This window comes from Rhinopithecus bieti, unplaced genomic scaffold (genome assembly GCF_001698545.2).
Source record: "Rhinopithecus bieti isolate Rb0 unplaced genomic scaffold, ASM169854v2 scaffold_1368, whole genome shotgun sequence".
NCBI classification, from domain to species: domain Eukaryota; kingdom Metazoa; phylum Chordata; class Mammalia; order Primates; family Cercopithecidae; genus Rhinopithecus; species Rhinopithecus bieti.
In genome coordinates, this window is record NW_016803382.1 from 41143 (window position 1) to 65018 (window position 23876).

Sequence of the window (23876 nt, forward strand, 5' to 3'; positions counted from 1 at the left end):
CCATGGAGTACTATGCAGCCATAAAAAGGAATGAGTTCACATCCTTGGCAGGGACATGAATGAAGCTGGAAACCATTATTGTCAGCAAACTTACACTAGAACAGAAAACCAAACACTGCATGTTCTCACTCATAAGTAGGAGGTGAACAATGAGATCACATGGACATAGGGACACACCAGGGCCTGTCAAGAGATGGGGAGATAGGGGAGGGATAGCATTAGAAGAAATACTTAATGTAGATGACGGGTTGATGGATGCGGGAAACCACTATGGCACGTGTATACCTATGTAACAAACCTGCATGTTCTGCACATGTATCCCAGAGTTTAAAGTATAATAAAAATAACTAAATAAATATAAAATAAAATATAGTGTGGGGTAGAAAAAAACTAAATGATGCCCCTTAAAAAAGTAGAAAAGTAAGAAAAAAACAAACCCCAAATTAGAAGGAAATAAATATTACAGTTCAGAGCAGAAATAAATACAATTTAGAGTGAATAAAATATCAATGAAACAAAAGCTTTGTTTTTTTGAAAAGATAAACAAAATTGAACTCCTTTAGCTAGATTAACAAAAAATGAGTCAAGCCTTAAATAAAATTAGAGACAAAAGGAGACATTACATCTGATAAAACAAAAATTCAAAGGACCATCAGAGACTATTATGAGCAACAATATATCAAAAATTGGAAAGCCTGGAAGATACGGATTAATTTCTACACAAATACAACCTAGCAAGGTTGAATCATGAAGAAATAGAAAACCTGAACAGACCAACAAGTCACAAGATACATGCAGTAATAAAGAAATTCTCATCAAAGAAAAACCCAAGACCTGATGGCTTCACTGCTGATTTCTACCAAACATCTAAAGAACTAACATCAATTCTTCTCAAGCTATTCCAAAATGTTGAGGAGGATGGAATACTTCTAAACTCATCCTATAAAGCACTATCCTGATACCAAGAACAGACAAAGCTACAACAAAAAAGGAAACATCCCTGATGTTTATAATGATATATTATAAAGATAATTCATCTTGATCAAGTAAGATTCATCTTAGGGATGCAAGGTGGGTTCAACATATGCAAATAAATAAACACGATACACCACATTAATAGATTCAAAAACAAAAATCATATGATCATTTCAAAATATGACAAAAAGTTATTTGATAAAATGCTACATCCCTCACAATAAAAACTCTCAACAAACCAGGTATAGAAGGAACAGACCTCAAAACAATAAAAGGTTTTATATGCAAAACCCACAGCTAGCATCATACTGAACAAGGAAATATTAAAAGCCTTTCCTCTAAAATCTGGAATAAGACAAGAATGCCCACTTTCACACTGTTATTCAACATGGTACTAGAAGTTCTAGCCAGAGCAACGAGAAGGGAGAAAGAAAGGGCATCCAAATTGAAAAGGAAGAAGTAAAATTGCCCTTGTTTGCAGACAATATAATCTTATATTTGAAAAAACTTAAAAATGCCAAAAGGTTGTTGGAATGGATAAATAAATTCAGCAAAGATGCAGAATACAAAATCAATGTGTAAAAATCAGTAGTATTTCTATATGTCAACAGCAAACAGTCTAAAAAAGAAATTAAGAAAGCAATCCCATTTACAGTAGCTACAAAAAAATACTTAGAAATAACCTTAAAGAAGTAAAAGATCTCAATAATGAAACTATAAAATGCTTATAAAAAATTAAAAAGGACATGAAAATAGAACAATATCACATGATCATGATTACAAAAATTAATATTGTTAAAATGTTCATACTACCTAAAGAAATCTGCAGAATCAATGCCTATCAAAATACCATTCAGTATTCTCCATGGAAATAGAAATAAAAATTCTAAAAGTTATATGAAACCACACAAATCAGAACAGCCAAAGCAACCCTGAGCAAAAAGAACAAAACTGGAGGAATCATATTACCTCACTTCTGTTGGGGAAAATCTGAGTGTTGGGAAAAAAGCTGAGGCAGGGTTTGCATGTCTGAAATAATGTAAAAGAGCCTTGGAACATGTCCAGGGTCCAGGATTTAAAACCCCTCTTGGCCTTTGGAACACCAAGTTCTGTGCCAAAGGGTGGAAGGCTGCCCTGCCACACCATAATCTAAGCCCAAGGCATAAAACCCCTCGTGGCTTGGATAGAATTCAGGACTCAGGGCATAAAACCCCTAGCGGACTCTGGAAAGTGTCTAGACTTGCTGGCTCCTTCCAGCACTCCCAGGCTCATAGATTGATTGTATCTTAAACTAGAAGAACATGTTTCCCACTATCTCAAGTAGCAGAACATGTTCCATATGCTGCAAAGAAAAATGCTAAAGTGTCACAGCTGTAGAAGATGCACTTGATGCATCACTTCCTTTCAATCCTCACATCCTCACCACCTGTTTCTTTGTTTGATCACCAACAAATAGCGTGAGCTCCCAGAGCTTGGGGCCTTTGCAGCCTCCATACTAGCGTTGGCCCCCTAGTCCCACTTTCACTCTTAACTTGCCTTTTCTCATTCCTTTGACTCCGCCCCCATGGCCTGGGGTTGGGTCTGATCACCCCAACATTCCTGGCGCCCAACGTGAGGCAACAAAGACCATGGTGAAGGAAGCCTAGAGCATGTGAAAGTGGAGGATGCATCATCAGAGGACACCTGAAGACAACTGAAAGAAACTCGGTGGGAAGGCTGAGTGCTCGGAAGAACCAGGGTAACAATGGGACAAAGTGAAAGCAAACATTCTGCTTATTTGAATTTCTTAAGGCATTTATTACAAAGAGGGGGAGTGAAAGTTAGTACTCGGAATTTGTTATCACTCTTTAGTACAGTAAAGCAGTTTTGCCCATGGTTCCCGGAACAAGGGACTATGGAGCTGGATGAATGGGAGAGAACTGGCAGAGATTTTAAAAAGGTGTATAAAGATGGAGCAAAAATTCCAGTTTCCATCTGGTCAATGTGGGCAGCTCTTGAGTCATTTCAAACAGATAATGAGGCAGATGCAGATGAGGAAGAGAAGGACAAGTGTAAAAAACTAACTTCAAATTCTGAATGTGAGAAACAAAAACCAGAAAAGGTTAAAGAAAAGAAAGGGTAACTGAAAAAAGTATGTTTTACTAGCTGTTGGTTCCATCTGCTGAATTAAGTGAATGGCCACCTCCACTCTCTCCCTTTAATGGGCAAGAAAATGAACTAACTGAAAAACTTACTGCTCCTGTAGTTGCAACATTAAAATCTGGAGCAATTTGTGGTGCTATACAAAATTCTACTTAAAAAGCTAGAGCTGAGGGAGAACTTGAAGCATGGTAATTTCCAGTTACTATAACTCAGCAAGGAGGAAAGAATATAGCTAATTGGGCCACTTTTCCTTTTAAGTTATTAAAGGAATTTAAGCAAGCCATTAGTCAATATGGACCGAACTCTCCTTTTGTGCAAACTTTGTTTAAAAATGTGGCTCTTGATAACAGGTTAACACCATATGATTGGGATACCTTAACAAAATCTGTTCTCACTCCATCTCAGTATTTACAGTCTAAAACTTGGTGGGCTGATGAAGTTCAAACTCAGGAAAAGGAAAACACACAAGTGCAGCCCCCTATGCCTGTTTCCTTTGAACAGTTAATGGGAATCGGCCCTAATTGGGGTCAGTTAGAAAATCAAGCAGTAATGGAGGATGTTGCCATTGTTCAGCTGTGCTCTGTGTGCTTACATGTATGGGAAAGGATAAATGTTACAGGGGAAAAATATCCTTCTTTCAGTTGTCTGACAAGGACCTACAGAACCATATATTGATTTTATTGCTCAGCTCCAAGAGGCTGTGTATAAAGCCATAACTGATAAAACAGCTCAGGATGTTGTAATACAGCTTCTTGCATATAATAATGCTAATTCAGAGTGTCAAACTGCTATTAGACCTCTGAGAGGGAAGGTTCATTTAACTGAATATGTTAAGGCTTGCAATGGCATTGGAGGTAACTTACATAAGGCTACTCTTTTAGCTCAGGCTATGGCAGGATTGAAAGCAGGAAAGAATATGCCCCGTTTCTCAGGCTCTTGCTTTAATTGTGGGCAATTTGGACACACAAAAAAAAGGAATATAGAAAACTAAAATAAAAAGTCTGGACAAGATATACGGTGGAGGGATGCACATACAAAGAGCTGGGAAAAAGGAAAGATAATTTTATGGGGAAGAGGATTTGCCTGTATGGGTACCCAACAAACATCTGAAGATCTATCATGAGCCACAGCACCTAGTGGACCCACCTGTACAGTGCACATTGAAGGTTTAGGGATTGCTTTTAAGCCTCGATTTGCTTTCTCTGTGCCTTCTGTCAGAAGGGGCCTGTTTCTCATTATCAGTGGAAAGTTTTACACCATGGTAATTAACCAAAGAGGCAGAAGCTGAGTTACAGCTTGTAGAGCAAATGCTTCAGCAATGGCATGCCTCCTGACTACAGTAACAAAAGTTTTTGCATCTGTTTTGCTAGATTTACTAACGTGGGGTCGAGGGTATGCTTGTGTTTTTGTAGGAGATGAACAAACCGTGTGGGTGCCCTCAAGATGTGTACAATCATGGAACAGGAGACTGGAGGGACCCAGGGATCCCAACCATGGACCTGGCCCCCCAGTACGAGCCATGAGCCAGTTGAATCTGAATACAAAGATGGAACAAGGACTGATCAGAATCATGGTGACATCAACCCCCATGACATGGGGACAGATCAAGAAAACCACATAGGAAGCTGAGAAACTGCTGGAGTGCCAGGGTTTTACCTTTTGCTGGGATTCAGAGGTACAATAGATGCTTAACTGACCAATGCTTTCTGACTGAGCTCCTCTCTACCCTGAATACAAGAGACCCTAATAGTTAGGCAAGAATATCTTCGCCCCTATTCAGCATGAGGAAGTTACAGAAGATGGACCTTCATCCTCATGCAACCGTTAGGATTAAGGGTCCTCTTGTAAAAGGGAAAGGGGAAATACGTAAGAAGCATTCAAACCAGAGCGACTCCATTTTGAATAAGGGCCAATGCATCCTAATGAGGAAGGGATGAAAATGAATATATTTATAGGATATAAATATCCCCCAATACGCCTGGGACCTGTTGTTGGATGTTTACAGATTGACACACAAGTCTGGTTGGCAGTAGTCCCCAGAAAAAATAAATCATAGGCTGCTTTGCATATGATTTCGGAATATAGTTTAAAATATAATTATTCCAATCCTAAAACTCTGAAGTTCCATCCAAATAAGCTCAAATGTAAACAAAATAGAGTCTGATGTGAAGGTATGGATGCTTGAACGTGGGAAGATTATATAGCAAGTAAGGCTGAGGTGCTACAAAATAATTCCTATGGAATCAACATTGATTAGTTCCCTAAGATGATCTTTAAAGAAAATTGCACCAGAAGGCCCTCTTGTGACACAAATGTAGTAAGCTGATGGAATCACTGGCAATTAAATCATACACAATATATTCAGACGGAAGCTAATGCCCCTATCATATAGAATCCTGCTGGCATTGTTGCCCCAGTACAAAAATGGTATCTCCTGCCATAGAACAGGAACATTCAAAATTATGGAAATTAGCTATAGCTCAAAGTTCAATCAAAACTTGGGAGGGTAAATATACATAAAGAGGAGAGAGGTAAAAATAAATATGCTCTTTCTTTTTTTTCCAACAGGATCTTTTGTATTCAAAGTTGTGTTTGGCCACCTTTTATGTTAGCAATAAGGAAATGTTACCAACTTTTAATAAAAATCAGACTATCCTGATAATTAAAGCCAGAGAAGGAGTTTGGATCCCTGTGTCTCTAAAGAGACCATGGGAGGCATCACCATCCAGTCATATAGTAACTAAGAGCCTTAAAAACTCTTATCCTGAAGATTTATAGTTGCTCTTATATTTGCTATAATTGGCCTTATTGCTGTTACTACTACTGCTGTAGTAGCTGGTGTGGCTTTACATTCATCTGTGTAAACTGTTGAATTTGTCGATAAGTGGAAAAAGAACTCTACAAAATTATGGAACTCTCAAGCTCAAATAGATGAGAAAACAGTTTTGTATTACTCCCCACAGTTATAATGAAACAGAACACTGATGGGAAAAAATTAAATGCCATCTGGAGGGCAGAGATGAAAATCTCACCCTTGATATTGTAAAATTAAAAGAGCAGGTTTTTGAAGCCTCTCAGGCTCACCTGAATCTGCTCCCTGGAACTGACATTTTGAACAAGACAGCCGACAGGTTTTCTACAATCAATCCTCTTAAATAGATTAAGGCCACTGAAAGCTCTACACTTGCAAATCCTGTTCTAATAATTATGTGCTGTGCTGTCTCCTTTTAGTCTGCAGATGCGGAAGCTGCTGCTGAAGTGAAAGCCACCACTGAGAACAAGCAATGATAGCTGTGGAGGTTTTACAGAAAAGAAAAGGGGGTATGTTGGGGAAAAGCCGAGTGTTGGAAAAAAAGCTGAGACAGGGCTTGCTTGTCTGACATAATGTAAAAGAGTCTTGGAACATGTCCAGGGTCCAGGGTCTAAAACCCCTCTTGGCCTCTGGAACACCAAGTTCTGTGCCAAAGGGTGGAAGGCTGCCCGGCTGCACCATAATCTAAGCCTAGGGCATAAAACCCCTCGTGGCTTGGATGGAATCCAGGACTCAAGGTATAAAACCCCTAGTGGCCTCTGGCTCCTTGCTTCTAGCATTCCCAGGCTCATAGATTGAGTGTATCTTAAACTAGAAGAACATGTTTCCCATTATCTCAAGTAGCAGAACATGTTCTGTATGCGTCAAAGAAAATGCTAAACCATCACAGCTGTAGATCATGCACTTGACGCATCGCTACCTTTCAATCCCCACGTCCTCACCACCTGTTTCTTTGTTTGATCACCAACAAATAGCATGGGCTCCCAGAGCCTGGGGCCTTCACACCCTCCATACTAGCATTGGCCCCCTGGTCCCACTTTCACTCTTAACTTGTCTTTTCTCAATCCTTTGACTCCGCCAGACTTCATAGCCCCCATGGCCTGGTGTTGGGTCTTATCATCCCAATACTATCTAAAGAAACCTGCAGAGTCAATGCCTATCAAAATACCATTCTGTATTCTCTACATAAATAGAAACAAAACTCTAAAATTTTGTGAAACCACACAAGAATCAGAAGAGCCAAAGCAACTCTGAGCAAAAAAGAGCAAAACTGGAGGAATCATATTACCTGACCTCAAAATATACTACAAAGCTATAACCAAAACAGCATGGCACTGACTTAAAAATGGACACACAGGCCAGTGGAACAGAATACAGATTCCAGAAATAAATTCATGCATTTACAGTCAACTCATTTTCAACAAAGATGCAAAGAGTATACACTGGGGAACGAATAATCTCTTCAATAAATGGTGCTAGGAAAAATAAATATCCATGTGAATGCATGAATGAAACCAGAGCTCTATCTCTCACTCTATACAAAAATCAACTCCAGATTGATTAAACATGTAAATGTAAGATCTGAAACCATGAAACATCTAGAAGAAAACATTGAGAAAACACTTCAAAACACTGGTCGAGCCAAAACGTTCTTGCATAAGACCTCAAATGCACAAGTAATCAAAGCAAAAACTGACAAATGGGATTATATCAAGCTAAAAAGCTTCTATACAGCAAAGGGAAAAATTAACAAAGTGAAGAGACAATCTACGCAATCGGAGAAAGTATTTTCAAACTATTCATCCAATAAGAAATTAATAGAATATATAAGGAACTCAAACAACTCAATGGACAAAAAATCAAATAATCAGATTACAAAATGGACAAAAGATCTGGACAGACATTTCTCCAAAGAAGACATCCAAATGGCCAAGAGGTAAATGAAAAAATTATCACCATCACTAGTCATCAGAAAAATGCAAATCAAAACCACAATGAGATATCTCCCCCAGTTAAAATGGCTATTATCAAAAAGATAGTGACAAAGGCATGGAGAAATGGGAACGCTCTATATATTCTTTGTAGGAATGTAAATTAGCACAGCCACTATGGAAAGCAGTATGAAGGTTCCTCAAAAAACTAAAACTAGAACTACCGTGTGATCCAGCAATCTCACTGCTGAATAGATATCCAACATCTGTATTATCTTGAGGTTCGCATCTGTGTCTTCCAATTAGAACTGGTTAAATTCTGCTGGTTCTCCATAAGCTGAGAAATTGTGAATTGCATCCTGAATGTTGTGCATGTTGTGTTTTGTGTAGACTGTGGGTTGCCATAATCCTTGGGAGAATGTTGATGTTTTGGTTTCTGCAGAAAATCAAGCTGGTTAGGTTGAGACTACAAGTTCCAACTCTCCTACGTGTGGTAGTTCCAAGCTGTGCTCAGTTCATATAGCTCTGTTACAGTGGTTTGGGACTTTGCATACATGTGTAGCTCAAGCTGAGCATAAGACTTTGGTGGTTTCATGCTCAGAATTAGCAGATCCCTTCTCCAGCTCACTCTGCTCTAGAATCCTTTCCAGCTCCACTGGGCTCTTTTCTGGTTCCTCTACCTAGAAAGACGGGGTTTCCAGGAAAGTTCTAACCACTGGCCCCACTGTGTTGCTTTGTGTGGATGTACCCTGGAGGCAAATCCATGGAAGACAGAAAATTGACCTCTGCATATTTACTGCTCCAAGTTTTTCTCCAGTCCACACTCTGCCTCCTTTCATTTACTTCTCAGGGTCTTTGGGTAATCATACTTTGTATGTGTCCAGAGTTTTAATCTGTGATCTGGGAAGGATATCCTGCAGTGGGTCTGCCACCACAGTGGAGCTGGAATTTCTAAGTCCTTTTCCAGAGTCCCTGTATCTCTCCCGAAATCCATCAATCTCTTCACCCATTACGTACATTTCTTGCCCATAGATTTAAAAAGTTAACATACTTATTTTAAAGTCTTTGTAGGCTAGCTCCAAAATCTGGGTCTATTCTGGTCTGTTTCTACGTACTGAGTTCTCTAAATTGTGGGTCAACTTTTACCATTTACTCATAAGGCTAGTAATTTTTCATCATACACTGAATATCTGGGATCTGTTCTAGGAAAAGCCATGGAAATTGAATCTCAGTTCTTTCAAGAGTCAAATCTGTTCCAGTTCCTGCCAGAGTTTTGATTGTTCTTCAGTGCCTTCAAACAGTTGTTTTTTAATGTCTCAGTTTCTAACTGTTCAGTAATTTAGTATGATGCAAGCTATGCCACTACCATTAGAAACAATACCATCTTTCAGGACTTAAGAAGGCTTCCTTCCTATTCTCCATCTCCCCTTGGAATTTGGCAAACAGTGTTTGAACTTTTCTGTAGAAACTACCCTGAAATATTGCTCATTGCCCTCTCACTCCCTCATCCACACAAGCGAAAACAAAGAGAGAAGACAGCACAGCCTGGCCAAGGGCCCGTGGCAGTGCTGTTCTCAAGCTGTAGACAGTTCTTTCTCCTCCACTGTGCCATCTCACTACAGCACACGACCATCAAACACTGATCATGTATTGATGCAGACGTGCTACATGCCTTGCCTTGTGTCCTCAGAGCACCTTAATACGGAAATCCGTAACACGACCTCCATAACATCCAGAACATCTTAACATGGAAATCCATTTAACATGAGGCAGACAGCCCCAAATGCTGGGAGAGAGAACATAAAAAACTGCTGTGGTGATTCAAAGAAACCAACTCCTGCTGGTACGACTAACAGGAATTTCAGGAGGAAGGAATGCAGAAAGTGGACCCTCACTGCTCATGCAGGCAGAGACATTTATGTGTCTGTCTCCTTTTGCTTCAGCTGTGTCATTGGAGTGCAGGTGGTAGTGGCTGTTAGTATACCAAGCCTTCTACATAAAGTGTGTCCTGCAGATAAGCTGCACTGGTATCCTCAGTCCGTGTCAGCAAGACAGGACTGTAGGACCCACCCCAGGTTCACTGATGAAAACAAGCATCACAGCAAGCTCACCAAGTGTTCTACATGCATGTGAAAGTGTGAACGGCACCAACACGAAGCACTGTGTCTTTTACAAGAACGCCTGTAAGACCTCACTTCTCTCTGTCCAGGCATTCACACATTCAGTAGAGGGAAAGGGGCACAGGGAGAACCACAGGTAACATGGACTGAGCATCTGCCACTGTGCACTTCATGTGTGTTCTGTCACCTTACACCCATCAACCCTTGAGTTAGTCATTTCCATTCTGAAGATAAGGAAGTTGAAGGTCAAAGAGCTTAAATAAGTGGCCTAAGATAACAAGTGGCAGAACCTGAATTTGAAGCCATATCTGGCTGATGCCAAACCTGTGCCATGCTTTCCATTGCACTGTACTGCCTATCCCTGGTCTGGGACTCAGGAGAGGCAGGTACTGGTATGGTTCTGCCACTAACTAGTTCAGTGATCTTGGTTAATTCTTTCTATCCTTCTAGAACACAGATCTTCATGTATCAGTTGATGAAGGTGGAACTGCTGAAAGTTTACAAATGAAGTAATAGCGTTGCTTCAGGAAAATGGCTGATGGAACCAGCCTTTAGATTGAGTGTTGGAGCCCCTGCTGTGTTACAGAAAAAGAATGAGAAAACCAGGAGTGCAGCAAAGTGTGAGACAAAGAGTTCAGGACAGATGTGAGGGCATCTGGGTTCTAGTCCCTCCTCTACCATCTGATAGCTGTGAGCCTCAGCTGCTTCACCTATAAAATGGAGACAAATGATCTTTCTAGCTATCTCTCATATGTTTGACTGGTTCCAGTGAGATTATGTATGAAAATATTCTCAGAGATGTCATGAAGTAATCTATTAACACAGACATTTATCTGTCTGCCTTCATTTTCACAGCATGATTTAGGTATTTCTAAACTAACAAACCAAGGAATGTGACTGTGATCTGTGTGCCATGGTGGCAACTGAGCACCAGCTCTGGCCAAGCCCATCCCCTCTGCACATTTGCCTGCCCTTACGCTGGGAATTACAGGTGATAAAACTGGTGCAGGCTCTGCCCCTGTGAGACAGCCAGTGGTGTCAGAGAAGCAGAGGTCGTGGTTCCGGAGCAAGGAGTCCCTTGTGAAACCATCTGTGGTGATGGACATGCTGCCTATCTTTGCTAGTCACTTTGGTGGCCACTATAACTGAGAAACTGAACTTGAAATTTAATTTAATTTTAATTAGCTTAAATGTAAATAGCCACGACTGCAGCTACTGGGGAGCAGCACAGCTTAGAATTCAACTGAGCTGTGGATCTGTTCATCAATCTTAAGGTTTCATAGCTGTCCTCTTAAGGCCAGCACATAAACTGACTTTGTTATTTGCAGTTCTGAAACCCTAGCCACTAATGCTTTTTTCCCCAAAATCAAACAAAATTTTCATGGCATGATTTTTTATAATGGTAGGTTTCTTAAGAATCCAATTATCACTTTGTAGCAACATAAATAAAACCAATAAAATGTGAAGGCTACATAAACAAAAAATTAAATTTTGTTATGTATGTTTGCTTACCTGGAAAAATATAATATTTTATGTCCTTCTCTTTGAAATTTAAAAAAAATCAGGGTCTGAAAAGAACAAGACCTTGTGGGGTCATTCCCCTACTGGCCGTAGTGGTCCCCTACCTTGCATGTCCTGCTTTCTGGCTGGCGTGCTGGTGCGAGCAGAGACACCCCCGAGGTGCAGGGATGGGCCAGGTGGGCCGCACACGGTGAGACACAGGGGGTTCAGATGTGGGTTCTCGTTCTTGGGGGAGGTGCTGATGGGAGCGGCTGGGCTCAGCTGCAGAAGAGCAGGGGCCGTGACTGGCTGAGGAAGTGTTTCCCAGGGAGCCTGTGAATGAAACAAGAAGGAAGGGCATCTTTGTCCTAAAGTGGGCTGCTAGAGGCAGAAACACATGAAGGCAGAGCGATAATCCAGCCCCAGCGCCCCTCCTCTCACATGCCCGCCCCTGTTTCCTCCCAGAGGAGGGCTGGGGCCTCCTGGCTATCACGGCTGAGGAGCAGACCCTCTGCCTCTTTCCTACCCTACAGCAGCCTGGAAGCCTCATATTGCCCTGGGCCATGACTGCGCCACTCCCAGACGGTGTGACTCCCCACAGTCCAGGAGTGTGGTCCAGGCCCCCAGGCAAGACAGCCTCTGCAGTAGTGAGTGCCACCACCTCCCTCCTCCATGGTGGCTCCTCTGTCATGGCCTCCCTCAAAGTTAAGGCTGTCTGGGTCAAGTGAGGCTTGCCAACTGAAGCCGCATTCTTGGAAACCCAGCTTTCCTGCCTGTCCTTCCACAGCATCTCAGACTCCTGAAGTGTTGGCAAGGAAGAGAGGGTATCATGGACAGGTGGTACTTTGCTGCACCCCAAGCCCAGCACACTGTTCATCTGGCTTGCTCTCCAGGACCTGTCCACACTCCTCAACAGAACCTACAAGGCCTTTCACAGTCTGACCTGTTTCCTGCTTTCCTACACCCACAACCGAGGTATATGGCAGCATCGGCCATCCTGCACACACCAGCCTCTTTCAGGCTTCTTTGCTTTGGCTTATGCTGTTCCTTCTGCATGGATTTCACTTCTACTCAAACTCACATGCAGACTTTAAGACCCTGCTCAAATATCATATTCTCTCTGAAACTTCCTGAACCAGCTTTCTTCTGGGTGTCACAGCACTTGGCCCATGTTCCCATTATATGCATGATCCCATCATAGGCACTTCCTTGCCCAGTCCATGGGTTTTTGAGAGCCGCAACTGATGTTGTCACCTCCACGGCCCAAGCATTCACCTGATAGAGGCCAGGTACATAGACAGTTTTTAGTTTGTGTTTGCAGAATAAATAAAAACATAACTTTCAGCAATCAAAAATCCCAACAGCAAAACTTCTTGTTCAAAAGAAATGAAGGTCTACAGGTGTAATTTCAAATGATGTGATCGTTAGTGGGGTTATGTTTGGGTGGTGTTGATGGTGGCTTTCTAAGGGTTCCTCAAGTCATATCAGAGGGGACAGAGTTCTCTTTCTGCCTCCCTGATATCTGGCCTATTTCTGGCTGTGCCACCTCATGGCCTGAAGCAGGAACCCCAGCTGGCTAATGCCCCTGAGTGTCTGCTCCTCTCCAGCTGTTTCTGATGCTGGGCAAGACAAGTTCTGCCAGTGAGCAACAGAAACATCTGACAGGGCTCTGGGAAAGATGGCTCCACTGACAGCTACGTGCACTCCAAGATGAGCTCCCATGCAGGTCTCCTGGTGAGTGGGATGTCTGCTAACAGAATCAATGGCCTTGCAGCTCCAAAAGACCTGCAAGATGAATGCTTTACCAGTGGAGGAGAAAGAGTCTATGCTAGGGGGCCAAGCAGCCACGACACCAAGGATGAACACAGCTACTGCCCAGGGAGGGTGCAACAGAAAGCTCTGCCGAGCCTCTGCTCCTACCATCTTGTTGGATCTGCTTCCTCTGCCTTCAGTGGAGCTATTCTTCAGGGTTCCGCTCTAGACCCTCCTCACCCTGACTCTGGATACTGCAGGATGATCCTGTCCTCCCACAGCCCCTGGTACCGCCTAAGTTATGGCAACGCTAAAATCTGAACCTGCAGCTCAGGCCTTTCTGGGGCTCCCCGCTGCAAGGCAGACACCCCACAAGCAGGTGTCCCCGATGCTCCAAGCGAGCCCCTCGCATGCCCGTGTTCCCTCTAGGTGAGGCACACCAGCATGACTGTCCACTCCACTCTCCAAGCCAGAGCCCAGGTATCACTGTGACCCTTCACTGGTTTTCACCAACCATGTCCTGTCTTTACGGCACTGCTCGCGGAAAGCTCTTCCACAGTGGCCCTGCATCCTTAAGTTGACTCACAAAGCATTCTCTCTCTTTCTAAAACCATATTTCTGTTTATTTCTTCAACCAGTTTCTTGCCAGTAATTGCTCGTGTTTCAAATGGAATTCTTGTAAAATACCAACCTTTCTCTCATCGCCCCATACATTCAGCTCGAAACTCAGTGAAGGCAGAGATTTTATCTCTTTTGCAATGGTTTTGTTCTCAGAATCAAGCCCAGAATGTGATACAACAAGTATGTGTTGATCAAACAAAGGATGTAGCATAGTAAGGAACTACTCTCCTGGTGACAGTCACTGCTCCTCATTGCCCTCCCAATAAAGTCCAGGCACCTCAGTCTGGTAGGAAAGGCCACTTTTCCACAACCCACTCACTCTGTCCTGTCACCCCAAGCATCCTTCATGCCCCCAGTTGTATGTGTGGGCTGTGAGGATGAAAGAGGGACCCACCCTCACCTCCACAGCCCCTGTCTAGCACTCAGGCAGTAGAGTCCTATCCATGACCCAGAGTCCATTTATATGCAGACCTGGGGGTCTATCAGCACCAAGTCATGGCTATAAAGCTGATCAGCTCTCTCAAAAGGCCTATAGCTCCAGAAACATCCTTTCAAAGCAGTTCTGACAATAAACGTTGCCTGAAGAGTTCTTAAAACCAGACTGCTGTGTTTTGTCCCAGAGTTTCTGATTCAGTAAGTCTGGACTGGGGTGCAGACTGACTTACAAGAATGAATTACTTACTGACGTTCTGACAAGAATGTGCAGGTCTAACAAGTTCCCAGGTTATCCTGATGCTGATGAGCTAAGAATGGTTTTTACATTTTCAAAGGATTGTAACATTTTAAAAAAACAGGAATATAAAATAGAGACTACATGTGGCCTTCAAAATCTAAAATATGTACAGGAAGTATCTGCTGAGCCCTGGACCCTTGCTACTCAAAAGGAAGCTTTTCTTTTCAATTTTACCCTCCCAAAAAAGTGGGAAAGAGTGGAGCTTCCAAAAGACACTAATGCCTGGGTCCACCACTCAAAGATTTCTAGGTAACTCACTTGGCATAGGTCCTTGGCATCAACATTTGAGAAATGTCCCTCAATTCTGATGTGCAACCAGGTTCAAGAATGACCAATTTAGACCATACAACTGCCTCAGAAAAAAAAAAAAAAGAAAAAAAGCCTGCTCCTTAACCTTCCCGGTGAGTAGAGGATGAGCCTGAACAAATGTGAAGGAGCACTTCTGCAACTTACAATTCATTTTAAAAAGCTGAACTACTCTTTTGTGAAGGTTATTAAAACCCAAGCATAACTCTGTATTTGCTCCTTTCACCTGTCCCCTCCTAAGTGATTATAAATCAGTAAGATTCACAAAGCACCCCTAAACAAACCCACCAAGGGTCAAGTGCAACTGTGCCAGGCGGTCTGAAGTAGGTGGGCCAGAACAGCCAGAGATGGATCAGTAGAGGGTGAAGGAGAGGTCTTCCCTAGGGGTGGCTGAGAGGCGACAGGGCAAAGGTGCAGAGAGCTCAGGGAAGGGGGAGAGGTGGAGGACTGACGATGGTAGTGATATCGAGGTATCTGAAGAAACACCCAAAATGCCTTTAGCTTCATCACGAGCCCAACACTTCTTGGCAGTGTTGGCAGCTAGAGCTACCCTCCTTGCTGGAGATCGGAGGGCCTCATCTCAGCCCCTCCTGAGACAGGGCTGTGTGTGCTCCCATACCTGTGCTTTCCTCAACCTGCCTGAAGCCACAGATCTGACAGATGCTCTGGACCCACTTGTTCATGTCCTCCCTGGTCTCAGCCACCAGGTAAAAGGTACGCTCACTGGTCTTGATGTCAAACATGTAGCCTTTCTGAATCTCCTTCTTGTTGAAGTCCAGAGTCACACCAACATCCAGCTGCTCACAGAGGTTCAGGTTGATGGTGCGCAAGGGATTCTTGGAGCCATCATTCTTGTAGTATTCCAGAACATCTGGGTCACTGCTAGTCTGGCCCTTCCGCAGGATAAACCAGCGTTTCCTCCAGGCCTAAATCCCACCAGGAAGGAGTAAGAAGAGGGGAAACATTCATTTGTTATTACCAAGCTTTTAACAGATCTAAGACATCACTAAGGTGAGGATGGGACTTGGACCTGCACTCAGCCTATGTCTCCCTTTCGGATTTCCCCAGAGTTTCAAAGGTGGCGAGTGACTCTGAATGCATTTTACTGCAGCGTCTCACTATGTCAACAGAGTCTCATCACTACAAAATAACATGTGCATTTCCACACTTTAGAGCAGGAGGTTGGGTGAGGACACTTTATAGCAACAATGTCATTAGGCTAAAACACTGACCTCAGTGCATAGCACTTTTAGACAGAGCAGAACTCTCAAAGCCACAACATCTTAGTTTATAGATGGGGACCTCCACTAAGCATGGTGAGTTGAAGCAACAGTGTCAGAAGCAGAAGTATTAGCAGTAAACAAGTAGCAGAAAAACATGTTTCCCAACTTTTAGTAAAATGTGCTTTTTACCATATCATGATGCTTTAGAAGAGTCACAGAAAACCCTTCTAAAACTTCTCTCAAGCACAGGACTTCAGGATGCTTCATTTTTAAGGGACACAGTCTTACTCTTGTCACTCAGGCTGGAGTGCAGTGGTGGCACAGTCACAGCTCACTGCACCCTCTAATTCCTGAGCTTAGGTAATCCTCCCACTTCAGCCTCCTAAGTAGCTGGGACTAGAGCACACACCACCATACCTAGCTAATTCTTTAATATATTTTTCTGCAGAGATGGGGTCTCACTATGTTGCCTAGGCTCATCCTGAATTCCTGGCCTCATGTGATCCTCCTGCTTCTGCCTCCCAAAGCACTGAGAGGCTTTTTTTCTATCTTGTTCACTGCTGTATCCCTAGTACTTATAATAGTGTCTCGTACATGCTAAGTGCTCAGTATGTATTAGTGATCAGATAAACTCCTTACACTACTCCACCCCATAGAATTGAATGCATGATTACATTTTCTCTCAGGCTGTCTTCTTCCATCTCTTCAACAAGACTGAGTGATCCACGAGCAGACACCACACACAGGGATAAAAGACTACCCATGGTAGAGAACTGTGGAAGAGTCTATGCTTTTCCACTGGCTCCAGGTATGACTTTCCAGTAAGCCACGTAAGCCACTTACCTCTTTGGAGCTTGTCTCAGCTACTGGAATCACCACCACCACCACCACCACCAACCTGAGTACCCTATAGTTTTATTATGCAAATAAACCCAAACCACTTGGTATACAACCCTGAAGGACTACAGATGCCAAGCATCGGGCTATTATCACAACTCTTTAGAACGCAGGAGACCTACACTCTAGGACTCCTACCACCTTTTCCCACTCACCTTTTATCCCTGTTATTCTCCCCCTTATCAAACTTCCTTTCCATGGCTCTATTATAATCACACCCTTGCTTCTTTCTCCATTCCTCTTATTTATCTGGCAAAACCACAGCCCCTGGCTAAGCCTAATGCTTTGCCTACTCCACCTGTTCCCATTCAGCTGTGAACAGCTGGAGAGAATTACATAACCATGCTGCTGGTATCACTTTAACTTCAAGGGGCCCTCACGTGGCCCAATGTCCTACCATATTTACCTAGTTCATGGCTTTCTCCTGCTGTTTTGCAACAACTTCTCAACTTCTCTCCCTTTAAACCTCCAACGCCCCTATTTCTTTGTTTCTTATTCCATGAGAAAATATAAGCAATGCAAAGAGAATCCGCCTCCACACCCACCAGCCTGCCTGTGACTATAGCCCTGGACCTTGTCACTGGGGAGCACAGAATCTTCATCCATTCTAAGGCCAACCTTCTTGCATTTGTGAACACCCTCTCACTCACAAATGGACATCACCCCAACAGTTCTCCACCTCTACTAGGATCATTCCCATCAAGACGCAAACTTCTCCCATCTTAGAAAAAATTTAAAAGTTTGTCTTTAGCCCGCATTCTCTTCCAACTATGGCCCAGGTTTTCTACCCTCTTTACCTTAAAACTCTGAAGAGTTTCCTCACTGCTAATCTTCATTTCCTCTTCTCCTGTTTTGTGAAATCACTCTAATTAGGCTGTTCCCCTTCTGCACCACTAAAATGACTCAGGGAAGGTCCCAAAGACTTCATTGCTGCTATATCAACTCCTGGGCCTCACTTAATCTCCCAGCATAACCCATGCCCAATAAGCCTTGGATTGAAAAAGATTGAAGATTGAGGCACAGCCAGACAGGATAGAGTTGAGGAACATAAAAATAAGTGCTACTTATTTACAGTCACCTGAAGTCTTGCCCAGGCTGCTGCCTTCACAATTGTGTGTGTGCATGGTGCAGGTGCATGTATATTATGAGCATAGCAAGTATACTGTTACTACTCTAGCTGGCGTTTACTCTCATATATTGTGAGGGTTTTTATGCTACTGCATTATTTCGATTTTGTGTAAATTATGCAGCTGTATTTCCATACATTAAGTTTATATGTTCACCTTAAATTCTGTGATCTTGCTATATTCACCTAGTTCTGGGAGGGTTTTTGAAGATTTCTTAGAAGTTCCTGTATATCCAATCATGCCTTTTGAGAATAAAGACAATTTTACTTCATCTTTTACAATCTCCCTGACTTTCATTTCTTTTTAATGCTTGTTACACTGACTAGACCCTTTGGTACAACACTGCATAAAAGTCATATGCACAGACATCCTTGCTTTGTTCATGATCTTAGGGCAAAACGTTCAGTATTTTATGATTAAGAATGATGTTAGCTGTAGGTTCTTCATAGATACAACTAATTTTCTATGGTTTGCTGAAATTTGGTCAAATACTTTTTTGCATCTATTCAGATGATCAGGTGATTTTTCTTCTTTATTCTCTTACTGTGATGAACTGCACTGGCCTGTTTTTAAATGTTAAGCCAACTTTACATTCATTCTATAAACGCCTTGGTCATAAAGTGGCAGAGCAAGACTTCAAGCCCAGCAGCCTGGTTTCATGGGCTCTGCTTGTTCTCTCACCAATATTGCTTTACGTGTAGAGTTTGGGCTGAGGGTAGGGGAGGGGGAACAGTGATGACGACAGCGCTGCAAAGATAGTTGGGTGGATAATGGAATACAGTTTCCCAAATCTGTAAGCAGATCCTTGAAAGCTGTGGATTGCTCAGCTCCAGTCTTCATCCTCCCAACACTTTCTTCCAGTGCCTGTAATTTACTGGAAATCCTTCTGCGTCCATGTTGTGTATCACTATCATTACACTCCCTAGAAGCACACTGCTGAAGTATTTCTTTTAGCATTTCTCATATTGTGGGTTGTCTGGTAACATATGGTCTTTGTTGTTGTTGTTTTCTATCTGATGCTCTGACAGTGTGTTTGTTTTGCCTTCATATTTTAAAACAGAATTTGCCACTGGAGAATCCAGGATGATGGCACCACAGACTGTGTCATGGCCTGTGTTCTCCATGTCTTCATTTCCTCACCTGAGAAATGAGGACAACACTGTGCCTATGCTATCAGGCTGTTCTAAGGATATGAAGTGACTCAGCTAAAAGCCTTGGTACTGTGCCTCACACCTAGCAAATATTCAATGAACACTTAAAGAAAAACCAATGTGTGCCTACAGTGATCAGATTCTGTTAGGCAGACTACATATAGGATAAAAGCCACAGGTCATGGTTTCCAGGAGCCTGAAATATTTCTTTTAGCATTTCTTATTTTGCATCCTTTCTGATAACACCCTTCTTAGCTTTTAAAAAATGTGACCATGTTTTATAGTGTCTTCACTTAAAAGAAAACTGCAGCTGGGCGCGGGGGCTCAAGCCTGTAATCCCAGCACTTTGGCCGAGCCGAGGCGGGGCGGGATCACAAGGTCAGGAGCCGAGACCATCCTGCGCCCCTAACATGGTGAAACCCGCGTCTCTTACTAAAAAAAAATACAAATCTAGCCGGGGCGAGGTGGGGTGGCCGCGCCCTGTAGTCCCAGCCTATTTGGGGCTGAGGCAGGAAGAATGGCGTGAACCCAGGGGAGCGGAGGCTTGCAGGTGAGCTGAGATCCTGCCACTGCACTCCAACCCGGGCCACAGAGCGAGACTCTGTCTCAAAAAAAAAAAAAAGAAAAAGAAAAGAAAAGAAAATTGCACTGGGTGTAGAATCTCAGATGATGGTTTTCTTCCTCCAGGGCTGTTGACACATCAGTGCACTGTCTTCTGGCCTCCACTGTTTCTGGTAAAAGCTGACTGTCAATCTGGTACAGTGTGGGTTACCCCTCTGGCTGTTTTTTTGTTTGTTTTTTGTTTTGAGACAGAGTCTTGATCTGTTGCCCAGGCTGCAGTGCAGTGGTGCAATCTTGGCTCACTGCAACCTTCACCTCCTGGGCTCAAGCGATTCTCCTGCCTTGTTTTCCTTACCTTTGTCTTCAGCGATTTGATCATGATGAGCTTAGGTACATTCTCCTTTGTGTTTATCCTGCTTGGAATTAGCTGAACTTCTAGGAGCTGTGGACTACTGTTTATGATCAAATTTGGCAAAATTTCAGCTAAAATTTCTTCAAATATTTTTTCTCTCCTCTCCCTCATCCTCTTTCCGGAACTTCAGTTAAACATATGTTCAATTTCATGATACCATCTCACAAAGTGGCTATTCATTTTTCAATTCATTTTTTTCAAGCAGGATAAATAGCATGAAATAAGACAATAGAAATAAACCCAAGTATGTCAGTAATTACATATCCAAATATGACAATAATCACAGCAGTCTGGGGGAGACTGCTAGATGACCTGGGCAAGGAAGGTCTCTTCGAGGTAGTGACATTTTATAACAGCAATCACTTCTACAGAGCCTTACTACACACTGAGCACCATTCCAAATGCTAAACATGTGTGTATATGTACACATATATATGAATTTATTTATCCTCACAACCTAGTCAAATAGATATTACTACTCCAATGAACAGTTTAAGAACTGGGATGCAGAGAAGTAACTTGCCCAAAGTCACAGAGCCAGTAAGTGGTAGAGTCAAAATTTGAAACCAGAGCACGTGCTCTCAATCACCTTACAACACTGCTTGAAAATACCAGCTGATACTAGAAGAATGAGAAGAAGCCAGGAATGTGAAAGTGGTGGAGGAAGCTGCTGCATCCCAGGAAGAGGGAACTGCAAGTGCAAAGGCCCTAAGTGGGGAAGAACTTGGCTCTTTCCAAAGCAAGAAAGGGGTCACTGTGGCTAAATGACAGTGATCTCTCACTGTCATGGGAGAATGTGGCACGGGAAATTTGGAAGGTAGCACATGCCACACTAAGCAGTTCATTTCATGGCTAACTCTACCTCAGGGACTGAGCTCCATGCCTTGTATCAACCTTACATTATACAATTTCTTAATACAACAGTCACCTGTGATAAATATTATTTGCACCCCACATTTTGTAGAAAGTGAAGCTTCATTCACTAAGTAGATTTGCCTATAATGCACAGCTATTAGGTAGAGCCACGATTCAAATCACATGGGACTGCCTGCAAAATTCAGGCCACAACCACACAAGACATCAGGTCAAGCTAAATACAATCATTTGTCCAAGAATCATCTCCACCTCCCTAGAGAAGCACCTGGCTATGAACAGAAGATGCACACAGACTTCAAAGAGACTTCTGAATAAGGTGACTGTGAGGGAAATGCTTTGTGCTATGGAACTTCAGATCAGGATTACCTTTATTCTGAACTTGGCTTTGTCCCAGAAAGCCAGAGTTTCTTGTTAATTTCTTCCTTTGTCTAGCTCTTGGTTCTAAAACTGCATCTGTATTTCAGATTTATGTCAATATTTAATATTTACTGCTGCTGGAGTTGCCTCCTTTCAGGGCCTCAGTTGAGCCCTGGTAACCTGTATTGATCTGTGGCATTTGTCTCTACCTCAGGCCAGCAGAATGCAGTCTAATGGCTAAGGATCCTCATAAAAAGGGACAATGACCAGCCAAAGGTAAAAATGGAGAAAGAGGCCACTGGGAAGTTTAAACATGGTGCAGAACTCACCACAGCACAGCAAAGCCGCTGTAGCCAGACTGCCTCTCTAGATTCTGCCTCTCTGGGCAGGGCATCTCTGAAAGGCAGCATCCCCCAGTCAGGGGCTTATAGATAAAACTCCCATCTCCCTGGGACAGAGCACCTGGAGGAAGGGGCAGCTGTGGGCGCAGCTTCAGCAGACTTAAACGTTCTGCCTGTGGCTTTGAAGAGCACAGTGTATCTCCCGGCACAGCACCCAAGCTCTGCTAAGGGACAGACTGCCTCCTCAAGTGGGTCCCTGACCCCTGTTCCTCCTGACTGGGAGATATCTCCCAGCAGGGGTTGACAGACAACTCATACAGGAGAGCTCCAGCTGGCATCTGGCAGGTGCCCCTCTGGGACAAAGCTTCCAGAGGAAAGAGCAGGCAGCAATCTTTGCTGTTCTGCAGCCTCCACTGGTGATACCCAGGCAAACAGCGTCTGGAGTGGACTTCCAGCAAACTCCAGCAGACCTGCAGAAGAGGAGCCTGACTGTCAGAAGGAAAACTAATAAACAGAAAGCAATAGCACCAACATCAACAAAAAGGACACCCACGCAAAAACCCCATCCAAAGATCACCATCGAAGACCAAAAATAGACAAATCCACAAAGATGAGGAAACAACACCAGGGCAAAAAGGCCGAAAATTCCAAAATCCAGAATGTGTCTTTTCCTCCAAAAGATCACAACTCCTTGCCAGCAAGGGAACAAAACTGGATGGAGAATGAGTTTGATGAACTGACAGAAGCAGGCTTCAGAAAGGGGGTAAAAAAAAACTCCTCCAAGCTAAAGGAGCACGTTCTAACCCAATGCAAGGAAACTAAGAACCTCCATAAATGGTTACAGGAACTGCTAACTAGGATAACCAGCTTAGAGAAGAACATACATGACTCGATCAAGCTGAAAGCGACAGCACGAGAACTTCGTGAAAAATAAACAAGTGTCAATAACCGAATTGATCAAGCAGAAGAAAGGATACCAGAGATTAAAGATTAACTTAATGAAATAAAGTGTGAAGACAAGATTAGGGGAAAAAATGTAAAGGAATGGACAAAGCCTCAAAGAAATATGGGACTATGTGAAAAGGTCAAATCTACCTTTGAGGTATACGTAAAAATGACGAGGAGAATGGAACCAAATTCGAAAACGCTCTTAAGGATATTTATTATCCAGGAGAACTTTCCAAACCTAGCAAGACAAGCCAATATTCAAATTCAAGAGATACAGAGACCACCACGAAGGTACTCCTCAAGAAGAGCAACTTCAAGACACATAATTATCAGATTCACCAAGTTTGAAATGAAGGAAAAAAATGGTAAGGGCAGCCAGAGAGAAAGGTCGGGTTACCCACGAAGAGAAGCCATCAGACTAAGAGCAGATCTCTCTGCAGAAACCCTGCAAGCCAGAAGAGAGGGAGGGTCAATATTCAACAGTCTTTTTTTTTTTTAATTATACTTTAAGTTCTATGGTACATGTGCACAACATGCAGGTTTGTTACATATGTACACGAGCCATGTTGGTTTGCTGCACCCGTTAACTCGTCATTTACATTAGGTGTATCTCCTAATGTTATCCCTCTCCCCTCCCCCTACCCTACAACAGGCCACAGTGTGTGATGTTCCCCACCCTGTGTCCAAGTGTTCTCATTGTTCAATTCCCACCTATGAGTGAGAACATGCAGTGTCTGGTTTTCCGTCCTTGCAATAGTTTGCTGAGAATGATGGATTCCCCAGGAGTTGGTTTTTTGAAAACATCAAGAAAATTGATTGACCACCAGCAAGACTAATAAAGAAGAAAAGAGAGAAGAATCAAATAGACACAATAAAAATGATAAAGGGGATATCACCACCGACCCCACAGAAATACAAACTACCATCAGAGAATACTATAAACACCTCTATGCAAATCAACTAGAAAATCTAGAAGAAATGGATAATTTCCTGGACACTTACACTCTCCCAAGACTAAACCAGGAAGAAGCTGAATCCCTGAATAGAGCAATAGCAGGCTCTGAAATTGAGGCAATAATTAATAGCCTACC

The 23876-nt window shown here is 42.9% G+C and overlaps 1 protein-coding gene across 1 annotated transcript in view; it reads right to left on the minus strand.

The window, feature by feature from the left end:
* Window positions 1-23876, minus strand: part of GAB4 (GRB2 associated binding protein family member 4) — a 51415-nt gene that overhangs the window by 14628 nt on the left and 12911 nt on the right. Inside the window, 2 exon segments of the mRNA XM_017881965.1 lie at window positions 11606-11813; window positions 15512-15818. Of these exon segments, the coding sequence (XP_017737454.1) occupies window positions 11606-11813; window positions 15512-15818 (515 nt within the window).